Here is a 13,817-nt window from a genome sequence, read left to right on the forward strand (position 1 = left end):
ACTTGTCAGAGGCCATCCATATGTCCTGGTTTTGGGGGTATCTCACAGTTGCCCTCATGCTCAGCTGGCAGCAGGCATGTGACATGGCAGAATAGCTCCCTAGGGTAGCAGATAGAACTAACTGTGGCAAATTTTCCCCTTCATGGCCGTCAACATGTAGATGAAAGGAAATACTATCTCTGACTTGAGTCAGAAGCTATTGCAAAACAGGAAGTGCTCTCCTTGGAGCTCTGATTAAAAGCAGCTCCATTCTTAATTATTCCAACTCTGTCAGTTTGGGAAATGTTAATTTCCCAGAGAGCCCATTAATCTCATTATTCTAAGTCATAGTAACCAGACTGGTGATTTATGTCTCTATGATGTCTATAAATTGGCTTCCTATGGTTCCACAAAGCTTATCTACTTTTCAGAATGAGAGTGTATATACTCAGCACATATAGCAATGCTTGAAATTTATACATATATATGAGGTAGTCAAAACAGTCAAACGGTAGAGAAAGAGGTTTAATGAAAAGTCTCTCTTCAGCCCTCAGGCCCTCCTCCTTTACTTCCTTACCCAGAAGTAACCATGATTACTGGATTTTTTTTTTTGAGACAGGGTCTCACTGCATTGTCCAGGCTAGAGTGCAATCTTGGCTCACTGTAGCCTCCCCCTCCTGGGCTCAAGTGATCCTCCCACCTCAGCCTCATGAGTAGCTGGGACTACAGGCATGAGCCACCATACCTGGCCAATTTTTTTTTGTACAGATGGGGTTTTGCCATGTTGCCCAGGCTGGTCTCGAACTCCTGGGCTTAAGTGATCTGCCTGCCTCAGCCTCCCAAAGTGCTGGGATTACAGGCATGAGCCACTGAGCCTGGCATGATTCCTGGATTCTTAAAGCATCCCTTTTTTACCTTAATTTTCATGGTACAGTGCATCTACTTCTAAGTGAATTTTGATAATCATATTGTGTTTCCTTTAAAATTGCTTTTAGAGAGTTGATATGTTAGCATTGTAGGTTTATAGGTAAATTTCATGTTTATACCTTTAAAATGTGGGAAATTGTTGTATCTACACCAGGGTTTCTCAATGGTGACACTACTGACATTTGGTGAAGAGTTTGTTGTAGGAGGAGGGGGGCTGTTGTGTGCATTGTAGGATGTTTAGCAGCGTCCTTGACCTCTACTTACTAGATGCTGGTGACCTCCCCCTCCCAAGTTAGGATAATAAAAAATGTTCGATATTACCAAATGTCCCTGAGAGTGGCAGGGAGAACAAAATCACCCCCAATTGAGAATCACTGATCTATACCATTTGAGAACTTTTTTGATTAAAAAAAACACCACATTTAGACATGCTAATGTTTCATCATTTAACTGTGTGTTAGCTGAAGCAATGCCTTTCTCAATTTTCTAACCTTAGAAAATAGCTCCGGAAACTCGTCGTTCAAAAGAAGTGCCCCTGAATGAGAGGATTTGTCTGCAAGTGGGGTCCCAGTGTAGCACCAATGAAAGTGAGAAGCCTAGCATTTTGGTTGAAAAATGCATCTCACCCCCAGAAGGTAACAACTGAAAGCACTATCTCTTGGTGTTTAGAGAATAAATCCGAATGCTCCAATGCTTTTGTGCACTGTTCATTAATTCATTCAATTCTCAAACATTTTCTGAGTCTAATAAGTGCCAGGCATTGTACTGGGTTCTAGCAGCTCAATGAAAATATGTCTCTGCCTTGAAGAAGCTTACAAACAACTTGAATAACAATGCCTAATAGTTATATAAAATTTAATAATTTAAAAAATGATATACACATGCACGTGTGTGCATGTGCACATGAGTGCACGCACACACACACACACACACCCCTCCTTTAGATCGAGACTCACAAGCTTATCTTGTGAAGTGAGTAAGGCACGTATTATTACCCTGATCCATTTTATGAGGAAGAAAGGAACTGCGTGACTTGCTGTATGTCTTCACATTTCAGGCCCAGTGCTTTAAAAATAAAACACAAAATACTCTCTTACCCATTATGTGTGATACTTAGTTTGATATGCAGGATATATTTGGGAAAAGATGTTGTTTAAAGAGAAAAATATTATGCTGGCCTGGCTCCAATACAAGTCTAGACAAGATAGTACAAGACAACCCTAGGAAAAGCTGTCAGGTAGTGAGGATGATCATTGTTCCCCAATCCCACCTCTCCCAATGTCCTTCTGGCTCTTATGTTACATACAGGGAGTAGCATATACTGATTAAGAGCAGGGCTACCAGAAACCAACTGTCTAAGTTTAAATCCCAGCTCTGCCAGCTATTAGCTGTGTAACCTTGGGCAAATTTTTTAGCCCCTCTGCACCTTAGTTTCCTCATCTGTAAACTGGGCATGATGATAGTATCTATCTCCTAGAATTATTGGGATGATTATGTAAGTCAGTATATGTGAGGTACTTAGAATAGTGCCTGGCAAAGAGTGAATGCTGTGTGTGTGTGTGTCTGTGTGTGTGTGTGTATATATATATACACAAAAAATATATATATAACATATATATACTATATATAATATAAAACATACATAATATATATAATATACATAATATTATATAATATATAATTATATATAATATTATGTTGCCCCTTGGTTGGGTAGGGCTGGGCCCCATCTCTTAACCTCCAGTCCTTAGCTCTATGTGCCCTGTGCTCTAAGCCATTCCATTTACCTGCTTTGTACTGATCACAAACACATGAAGTGCTGTTTGTAAAATTATAAAATTCAGGACTGCCAGGAGATTTGAAACAACTTACCTGCCCTATTCTCCTTTCCTTAGGAGTTAACGAAAAAAAAAAAAAAAACGGCTGGATGCAGTGGCTCACGCCTGTAATCCCAGCACTTTGGGAGGCCAAGGCGGGCGAATCACCTAAGGTCAGGAGTTTGAGACCAGCCTGGTCAACATGGAGAAAAATAATAATAATTAGCCAGGTGTGGTGGTGCATGCTTGTAGTCCCAGCTACTCAGGAGGCTGAGGCAAGAGAATCGCTTGAACCTGGGAAGCAGAGGTTGCAGTGAGCCAAGATCGCACGACTGCACTGCAGTCTGGGTGACAGAGCAAGACTCTGTCTCAAAAAAAGAATAATTACTATACTATGACATAAAATGGTTGATGATGGCTCAGTGTAGTACCCCTTCAAGGATCATGAGGGATAACAGATTTACATTTTAAACAGAGGTGTTTAATTTAAAGACATTATACCTTAACTAAAATGGCTTTATAAAGATAGAGATTTTAGGTCAGAAAGATACTAGGGCTGTTAAAGTCATGACACTTAAGAGGCAACTACTAAGAGTTAAATTAGGCTTACCTTTCCGCAGAATTGCTTCAGGAGGAATGTTTGTTTGTTTATTTATTTATTTAGAGACAGAGTCTTGTTCTGTTGTCCAGGCTGGAGTACAGTGGCAAGATCTTGGCTCACTGTAACCTCCACCCCACTGGTTTAAGCAATTCTTGTGTCTCAGCCTCCCGAGTAGCTGGGACTAAAGATATGTGCCACCACACCTGGCTATTTTTTGTATTTTTAGTAGAGACAGGGTTTCGCCGAGTTGGCCAGGCTGTTCTTGAACTCCTGACCTCAAATGATCCACCCTCGTTGGCCTTCCAAAGTGCTGGGAATACAGGCGTGAGCCACCCTGCCTGGCTGAATGTTTATTTTAAAAGAAATGTGTCAGTATTGATCAAAAGACAGAAAGTTAAATTGTACCTCAGTAATTTTTTTAAGACAGATATATATAAGGGTTGTTTGTATATCCACATTCATTTAGGAATTGTGTAGATATTGTCTATGATTGAAATAGTTTTTGATCTTTTATCTCTCCCTCCAGTTAGGGATATTAGTTAGGGTCCCTCAGTGATAGGGAAGATGTTTTGTTTGTATCAGGAGATAAGAGAGAAGGTTGTGAACAAATTAGATTTGGGTTTCCTCCATCCTGGGACTTCTGGGTAAAATGGGATGAGAGATGAAGCATTTGCTTTCTGACAAAGCAGCATGAAGCACTCTCATCATCCCCATGCCAAAGAGTGATTTGCTTCTTTGCATTACAAGGAAAGAAGGGTCTTAAACTCTTGGCCTGGATACTCTAGGTGATCCTGAGTCTGCTGTGACTGAGCTTCAATGCATTTGGCACAACCTGAGCTACATGAAGTGTTCTTGGCTGCCTGGAAGGAATACCAGTCCCGACACTAACTATACTCTCTACTATTGGTGAGTATGTACAGTACAATTACTGGAAGACTGATTGTAATTGTGTTGGGAGCCTTTGGATCCAACCTAGTCAAAAAAAAAAAAAAAAAAAAAAAAAAAAAGAACCATCTATTTTTTTCTGCAAACTCAACAAGATGGACAATTTGCTTCAATGAAAAATGCATCTGCCTTTGGTGTCCACTTTTTAAATAAACTTTCTATTTTTAAATACAGATCTTGTATATTACCAGAAAAAATGTACAGAGAGATCCCATATACCCTTCACTCAGTTTCTCCCAGTGGTAACATCTTGTGTAACTATAGTGCATTATCAAAACCAGAAAATTGGCATTGGTACAATCCAAAAACCGCAGTCCTATTTCAACAGTTTTACATGCACTCGTGTGTGTATATATGTACAGTTGTATGCAGTTTTATCACATGTGAAGATATACAATGGTTGCATCACCGTAAGGAGTTGCTCTTTTATAGCCACACTCACCTCCGTCTTAAACCATCTCTCCTTGTACACCCCTCTCACCCAATCCTCTAACCTCTGGCAACCGCTAATCTGTTCTCCAGCTCTTTAATTTTATTATTTCAAGAATGTTACCAAAATGGAATCCTATAGTATATAACCACTTAAGACTGGCTTAAAAAAAAAAAAACTCAGCGTAATACCCTGGAGATCTGTACAAGTAGTTGTATATCAAGAGGCCACTCCTTTTTATAGCTCAGTAGTATTCCATGATATGGATGTACCAGTTTTTTAAACCATTCATTCATTAAAGGATATCTCAGTTTTTTCCAGTTTTTTGCTATTATGAATAAAGCTACTGTAAATATTCACATACAGATTTTTATATGAACATAACTTTTCATTTCTCTGGAATAAATGCCCAAGAGTGCAATTGCTGGGTCATATAGTAATGGCTTAGTTTTTTTTTTAATGCCAAACTATTTTCTAAAGAAGTTAGTTCACCTTACATTTCCACTAGCAATGTATGAGTTATTGATGTCTACTTTTAAAAAGGAAAATGATATCATGTCCAGGGTCAAAAAGTTGTTTGTTTGTTTGTTTATTTATGTTTTTGAGATAGAGTCTTGCTCTGTCACCCAGGCTAGAGTGCAGTGGTGAGATCTCGGCTCACTGCAACCTCTGCCTCCTGGGTTCAAGTGATTCTCCTGCCTCAGCTTCCCAAGCAGCTGGAATTACATGCATGCACCACCATGCCTGGCTAATTTTTGTATTTTTAGTAGAAACAGGATTTCAACATGTTGGCCAGGCTGGTCTCGAACTCCGGGCCTCAAGTGATCTGCCCATCTTGGCCTCCCAAAGTGCTGGGATTACAGGTGTGAGCCACCACACCCAGCCTCAAAAAGTAGTTTAGCTTCCTGCAAAACAACTTTGATATTTTGATATTTGATACTTTAGTATTTGGTATTTGTGACTATATCTACTACAAAGTTTGTTAAATTTCTAAGTTAGTCTTCCATCATTCCCTTTAGAGCCTAGAATTATTAGCAACAGAACAAGGAAGAAAGACCAGGTTAATCCAGTTTAATTCAGTAAACCTTTATTTAGAACACTTTGTGGATAAACCACTGAATGCACAGCAGAGACAAAAAACATATCTCTTCTCTCCTAAAGCTCAAAATATAGAGGAGAAGATAGTGCCTGATACAGTGACCTGCATTAAATTAAGTAAGACAGTGTATGCTGAAGGCTGTTGCAGAGGGATAGATAGATTCCTGTGGGAAGTTAGGTTGGAGCTTGGGGTGGTGGTCGAGGAGAGGTGGATGGGTGGATGGAGAGGGGACTGAGAGGCTTTGATGAAGGAGGAAGACTGCCTAGATGGGGGAGTTTCTCTGGGGCCTCTGGGGAAGAGCATTTTGAGAAATGGAGGTATTTAATCATTGTGATATCAGGGTAGAGAAGGGGAGACCTAGCATAGGCAGTCTGCCTCCACATGGCCTTGTTCCCTGACTGTCATTTGTTAAGACTGCTTCTGAGAGAATGGGATGTGGAGAGCCATGTCCAAGACTTGTGAAGCTACTGGATAAACATGGCCTTTCATGCTAGAGTGTCTGTTTTGCCTGATGACATGATGGAAAGCATTTTTGATACATTAAAACACTCATGGCTATATCATGGAATAGAATGCAAAAAAAAAAAAAAAAAGTAACACATTCTTGGATGAAAACCTCCAAAGTTGCCCCAGGATTCACATCTGCACTCCTCCCTGGTGGAAGGATTCTCCTGGCAAAGTTGGGAAATCCTGCAGGTGGAGCCAGAAGTTCTGTGTGGTTATGTCTGAGGTCTGTTTCTTTTTTCCCCCCTGATGTAAATCTCATTTGAGGTTTTGTAGTTTCACCTGCTCACTCTTGGTACCTGTTGTTTCTCCTTTACTTAAAACCCTTCAGTGGCTCCCTGGTGGCTTTAGGTTAAAGTCCAAACTCTCCAGCATGACAGACAAATTGCTTTATGATAGACCTGGCCCCTGTCAACCTCTCCAGACTCGGTTGCATCTGCCTCCATGCACCCCCACCCCTCTTGCAGCCTACCATTCGCCCACAGCAAACTTCTTTCAGTTCCTCAGACTGCTTTCTTCAAATACTCAAACAGAACACTAGATTTCAAACAGAATATTCAAACAGAATAGTGGAAACATTCTGCATCCTCTTGTAGCCTAGGCCTTTCCTTTTCATTTGGATGCCTCTTATTTGTCTCTATCCTTATTTCAGCCCAGACACCATTTCCTCTCCAGAAAGCCTTCCTTGACCTCTCAAGTCTAGACATGTGTCCCTTCCTCTTGTCCCATGGCACCTTGCAATTTCTTGTGTCATACTACCCAGCACATTGTGTTGTCATTTCCTGTTACTAGGTGGTAGCCTGCTACAGGCTTCAGTTTCTCTTGAGAGCAGGAGCTGTGTCTTGTTTCTCCTGGTGCCTGATATATAGTAGGTATTCCATAAATAAGTTGTGAATGTTTGGTAGGATCCAAAGCTAGAGAATATTCAGGGTTGCGGTGACGACTTACGAGGTATAAGCAACTGAGGAATATTATGGTTCATGAATAAAAAGAGAGAAGGATTGAGTAGATCCAGCTCCCTAAAGAATTGCTAAGAAGGGGCCAAAGAACTAAGCCTTACTAAGAAGGAGTAGCCTGGCTGTTGATGTTGTAGTAAAGTTTAGGGAGAGCTGTTACATAAGCTTTTAAGATGTCTTGTGAGTTGGTAGCATCCATGTGTTTATTATGCTGTTAACCCCTCTTGTTTTCCCTGGAGTCATTATTGGTAAAACCACAGGGAAAACCTTTAAAGAATCTATGTCTATATAAGGGACTGGAAAAGAAGGGAAGAAGTCTTAAAACTGTATCTCATTCCATGGCAGACTGGGTAGGAAATTATCCCAGCTATTAGAATCAGGGTGGCACTGGAGGCAGATGGTGGCCTAGTCCTTGGGGTTCTTCTAAGACAAAAATAGGGAAGTGCCTTGGGGATATACTAGCGAAAACAAAGTCTCAATGCAAATTGTTGAAAGAATGTTTCCTCTGGGTGAATGAATTACGAAAAACCTGGACTGACCAATTTGAAACAGCATTCCTCTTCCTCTGGGCTGAAGCAGGCTCTCACCAAAGCTGAGAGCAGATGGTACTTGGGCTGGCTTTCAGCCCTCAGTTGATGTCTTTTTGCAGAGAACAATCTGCATAGCCACTGGAGGTCACTGAAGATGCAATTCCAAGATAGTGGTGGGTCACTAGCATCCAAGGGGGGCAGATATCAAGGATCCTACTTTTTTTTGCGATAGGGTCTTGCTCTGTTGCCCAAGCTGAAGTACAGTTGGTGTGATCATTGCCCACTGCGGCTTCAACCGTCCAGGCCCAAGCCATCCCCCCACGTCAGCCTCCTGAGTAGCTGGGATCACAGGTGTGTACCACCATGCCCAGCTAATTTTTGTGTTTTTTGTAGAGATGGGGTTTTGCCATGTTGCCCAGGTTGCTCTCAAACTCCTGGGCTCAAGCCCGTCTCGGCCTCCCAAAGTGCTGGGATTATAGGCATGAGCCACCGCACCTGGCCTACTTCTTGTCATACACAGTCCCAGAGCTGGTCATCAGCAGGGGCTCTTTCTGTAGTGTAGTTCTGTGCCATCCAGTATAGGAGCCACTGGCTACATGTGGCTAGTTACATTTTAATTTAAATCAATTAAAATTGAATCAAATTAAAACTTCAGTTGCATAGTCTCGCCAACCACTTTCACAAGTGATGAGTGGCTCTTGTATTGGACGGCACAGATAGCAAGCATTTCCATAATCCCAGAAAGTTCTGTTGGATGGTGCTGGTATAGATTCTGTATCTTATCCCCTTACCACCCCACAGCTTATTCTTTCTGGAGCCACACTGCTTGGGTTGAAATCCTGGCTCTCTTCCTTACTTCAGTGTGATTTTGGGTAAGTCCCTTCTCTCTCAGCCTTGGTTTTATAATCTGTGAAATGGAGATAGTAATAATAGTGCCTACTTCTTAAGGTTGTTGTGAGAGCTAGTGTTTAGAGCCATGACTAGCTGCTAGCATATGTAGAGTAAGCGCTCAATCCATGATAGCTATTATTACTATTGGCCGGGCGTGGCGGCTCACGCCTGTAATCCCAGCACTTTGGGAGGCTGAGGCGTGTGGATCATGAGGTCAGGAGATCCAGACCATCCTGGCTAACACGGTGAAACCCCATCTCTACTAAAAATACAAAAAATTAGCCAGGCGTGGTGGCGGGCACCTGTAGTCCCAGCTACTCGGGAGGCTGAGGCAGGAGAATGGTGTGAACCCGAGAGGCGGAGCTTGCAGTGAGCTGAGATGGCGCCACTGCACTCCAGCCTGGGCGACAGAGCAAGACTCTGTCTCAAAAAAAAAAAAATACTATTTATTATTATTATTATTGTTATTCATCCCCACTCCCTTGCAGATGCAGTCAGTACACAGTGCTGGCCTCTTCCCGTCTCAAGGAATTAGTACCTAACCCATATCTCCTTCTTGCTTGCTCTCCTCTAGATAGATCCTTTCTAATCAAAACCACAAAAGAAAGGGAATCAAGACACAGTGCTCATTAGCAAGCACCAGAAATGGTTTAGGTACCAGTATAAATCACATCAAACAAACTGCCAGAGACTGTTTTCCCTAACCCCCAACCATAAAATATGGAGTCTTTTTTTGTAGGTTTTTTTTTTTTTTTTTTGGAGACGGAGTCTCATTCTGTCGCCAGGCTGGAGTGCAGTGGTGCGATCTCGGCTCACTGCAGCCTCCGTCTCCCGAGTTCCAGTGATTCTCCAGCCTTAACCTCCTGAGTCGCTGGGATTACAGGCACGTGCCACCACACCTGGCTAATTTTTGTATTTTCAGTAGAGACGGGGTTTTACCATGTTGGCCAGGCCGGTCTGGAACTCCTGACCTCAAGTGATTCACCCACTTCGGCCTCCTAAAGTGCTGGGATTACAGGCGTGACCCATGGTGCCTGGCCTGGAGTCATTTTTTGAAATCAAAATAATTCATTGAAGCCCTAGGGCAATGACTTGTGTCCCTGCAGGGACAGTCTGGCATTGAACAGACCCTGGCCTGAAGAGCTGCAGACTAGTCATGCCAACGAATTTTAGGGATTTTTTTTTTAACCACATTAATCATCTTCTGAGTTGGGAGAATAGTCTTTAATTTGTCAATTTCCTTCTCATATCTGCAGTGTGACTCTGCAGATAAATTCAGTATACAAATTTTAACAGGAATCACCTGCTGTTTTAGGTTAATGTTTCACAAGAATTCAAGAAATGTTATCTATTCAGAAGCAGTATTTTCCCTTCTATAATTATTTCTAAATTACAACAAAATTGTTTTGAAATTTCATTATCTGTGATCCATGAGCATATGCAGAATACTCAGGGTACAGAAATGAAAAAGGGATCAAGAAGATTGTGCATTCGAGGAGTTCCTCTCATCATTAAAAAACAATTTTACACATGGCTTTCTTTAGTTATGTAAGAAAAATGTCATTAAATTTCTTCAGTTTCTGTTTTTGACCATGAGCGGAAAACATTCCAGGACTGTCTGATCCAAAAACTAGTCATGACAATAACTTCATTTTTACAACACTGTTTTCTTCATAAACCACAGGGCGCTGCAACAAGGGGGAAAAGCTTATGTACTACCTATTGAAGGAAAAAAGCATTTTCTATATCGAAGCATTCCTTTGTGCAGCCTTTGAAGGAATAAATACATTAGCTCTGAGTTTTTGTTTTTTTTTTAAACTGACTTGCAGCAGAATCTCCTGGAGAATTGCTGTTCAAATGCTGGTTCCTAGATCCTGGCAAAACCTTCTAAATCAGATTTTCTGGGAGAGGGTTTGAGAAACCTCCATTTTAAAGTAGTACAGAGGATTCTGAGGTAACAGGTTAAGGATTGGGACTCTTTATTCTTAGTTCCTTTTTCTTAAAATTGTCTTCCTTTTCTGCAAAACCTTTGTGCAACTCCCTTTGTGGCTGATGATGTAAGACTTGACTCTGTCTTCTGCCAGTTACTACAAAACAGTTCTCTGATAGCCTAGATTAAAAAAAAAAAGTGTAATAAACACATTGTCTGCCTGCGCTGGGCTAGGTGCTAATGATCTTTGGGGAAAGGTATGTGTAGAGGAGAAATGGGAAATAAGGTACCTGCAATACTGCTTATGGAAGACAGTTAAAGCCACACAGTGGAGTGAGACACTTGGAAAGCCATTATGTTTTAGAATATTGACCTGGCAGTGATTGGAGGGCACTAATAATGAAGGTCAGGGAGGTCAATCTGAAGAAGCAATGGAGCCTGTAGTCATTAGGGTATGAATCTCAGGGTGTGGGCAATGGATGTATCATAAAAGACGAGGATCCATGAAGCTTTGCAAAGGAAGAAAGAACAGAATTTGGTGATAGAATACAGGGAACAGAGGTGGGGGAAAAGGTGATTTTAATTTAAATTATCTAATCTAGGAGCCCAAAGAAAATGAGCTCTGGCCAATAATGGGAAGGTTGGAAGAAAAAACAGTTTGGTGGGGAAGAGGGTGCATGATGTGTTTTGGACACTGGATTTGAGGCAACGGTAGAACACTCAAATGGAGCAGTTGGAAATCTGGGATTAGTTCTGAGGTGAGATGTCAGGATTAGGAATTATCAGCATAGAAACTGTAGTCGAGGGATGAGGGAGTAATAAACTGGAGGTGACTGGATGAGGGAGTCAGAAAGAGGGAAGAATGTGAGTAGTCCTCCTACTCCCCCTCTGCTGGAAGAGGGAGGAGGGAACGGAACAAGCCAAGAAACAAGGAAGGAGCAGGGTAGAGGGACCAGAGGAGGAATCGTAGAATTCAGCAGATAGGCATTTTCAAGAAGCATGAAACTTCTAATTCCAACCTTAGAATGTCTTCTCTTATACAGAAGAAATAGGCCTCCTGTAGTCTCTATAGCTGCTGACAGTACCAGTGTTCATCAAAAAGGAACAATCTAGGCTGGGTGCAGGGGCTCACGCCTGTAATCCCAGCACTTTGGGAGGCCGAGGTGTGAGCCACCGCACCCAGCCTGCTCTTATTTCTTGAATACTCTGTTGAATATAATACAGAAGATTGTCTCATTTTATCTTGTAGGCACAGAAGCCTGGAAAAAATTCATCAATGTGAAAACATCTATAGAGAAGGCCAATACTTTGGTTGTTCCTTTGATCTAACTAAAGTGAAGGATTCCAGTTTTGAACAACACAGTGTCCAAATAATGGTCAAGGATAATGCAGGAAAAATTAAACCATCCTTCAATATAGTGCCTTTAACTTCCCGTGGTAAGTTTTAGAAGTCCTCTAAAACAGTATGGATAAAAAGTGTGTTATATCTTTTGCACAATCAATACAAATAATAAAAAACGATGATTTTGGGTTTAAGATCTTCTGAAACAAGGGACTATATTGATGTATAACTTTCTTTGATAGATCCTTTTTAAAGAAGTAAACTTGGAAATTCTTTTTATTGAACACATGTGCCAGATGCTTTATCCTTGTTTAGAGTACACTGAGAGTTAGAACAGTTAGTTGTAGAACCAACATTGGAATTGTCTTAGTTCATTGTTTGTTTGGTATTTTCTGGTATTCTGTTGCTTATAACAGAAAACCAGAAACTGGGTAATTTATAAAGAAAAGGAATTTACTTCTTACAGTTCTGGAGGCAGGGAAGTGGAAGGTCAAGGGGCCAAATCTGGTGAGTGCCTTCTTGTTTGTGGGGACTTTCTGCAAAGTCCCAAGGCAGCACAGGGCATCACATGGTGAGGGAGTTGAGCATGCTAGCTCAGGTCTCTCTTCCTCTTTGTGTACATCCACCAGTCCCACTCCCATGATAACCCATTAATCCATTAATCGGTCAATAGATCAATCAATTCATGAAGGCAGAACCCTCACGACCCAATTATCTCTTTAAAGGTCCAACCTCTCCATACTGCCACATTGGGGATGAAGTTTCAACATGAGTTTGGGAGAAGATAAACATTCAAATCATAGCAGGAACCCAGGCCATCTGACTCTAAGGTCTAGTCTCTTGATACTTAAAGAGGATGATACTCATAATGATCATATATAGTTCCTAAGTAATCTGTCTCTTAGAAAAGGCATAGACTTAAGGTAGTATAATAGGGTGATATTCAAAATATTTAACATTCTGTATGGCATGGGCACTGATCAGTTAGAAAAACCAGTATAGCCATAACTGTGGGTTCCAGCTGCATGTCAGCCTGTTAGAAAGCACCCTCAACTTGAACACAAAATATCTGATTAGGTTCTAACTCCTCCACTTTGAGCAAGGCATATAAACCCCCTTCAAATATTTCCTTATCTGTGAAATGGAATATATAATCTCTCTCTATCTAAAAAAATTGTCATAAGGTCCAAATGACGTAAAGCGTATTAATGCATTTTGTAAATTACTAAAGCAAATTCCATAAGCATAATGGTTTATTTGTTGAAATATCCCAACTGGGAGCTCAGATTCTGGCTTAGATAGTCATAGAAGTGAATTCTAATAGGGTACCAAAGTCAGCTTACTTTGTAGGCCAAGGGAGTGAGGTTGGAGTATTTTGCCTAGTGGGGTAAGCTGAAGCAGAGCCCTTCTCTTTGGCAGATTATCTTAGATGACCTTTTAAGTCTTATTTTGCTGTTTTTCTCTCTGGATATTAATGGTGACATAAAGGAAGAAGGAAGATCCTTCTCAGATAGAAGAGATATCTTCAAGTTGTTTTCTGTTAATTACCCATTATCTTCTATTGCTTGGTCTTAAGTATAGCTGACTCCTGAAAAAGTAAATTGACGAGGCTAATGCATTTTTAAAAATAAATTATTTTTTCTTTTTCTGAGACAGAGTCTCTGTTGCCCAGGCTGGAGTGCAGTGGCGTGATCACAGCTCACTGTAGCCTTGACCTCCTGGGCTCAAGCTATCCTGCCATCTCAGCCTCCCGAGTACCTGGGACCACAGGCGTGTGCCACCACTCCAGACTAATTTTTGTATTTTTTGTAGAGACGGGGTTTTGCCATGTTTCCCAGGCTGGTCTCAATCTCCTGAGCTCAAGCG

At 41.2% G+C, this 13,817-nt stretch overlaps 1 protein-coding gene across 2 annotated transcripts in view; it reads left to right on the forward strand.

The window, feature by feature from the left end:
• The window catches only part of IL13RA1 (interleukin 13 receptor subunit alpha 1), a 79,443-nt gene that overhangs the window by 21,681 nt on the left and 43,945 nt on the right, over nucleotides 1-13,817 (forward strand). For both annotated transcript variants that reach the window (XM_024240739.3, XM_054544998.2), the window contains exons 3-5: nucleotides 1,403-1,541; nucleotides 4,110-4,230; nucleotides 11,859-12,046. In XM_024240739.3, coding sequence (XP_024096507.2) covers nucleotides 1,403-1,541; nucleotides 4,110-4,230; nucleotides 11,859-12,046 — 448 coding nt within the window. The remainder of the gene's footprint in view (nucleotides 1-1,402; nucleotides 1,542-4,109; nucleotides 4,231-11,858; nucleotides 12,047-13,817) is intronic.

The sequence above is a fragment of the Pongo abelii genome, chromosome X, assembly GCF_028885655.2.
Source record: "Pongo abelii isolate AG06213 chromosome X, NHGRI_mPonAbe1-v2.0_pri, whole genome shotgun sequence".
NCBI classification, from domain to species: domain Eukaryota; kingdom Metazoa; phylum Chordata; class Mammalia; order Primates; family Hominidae; genus Pongo; species Pongo abelii.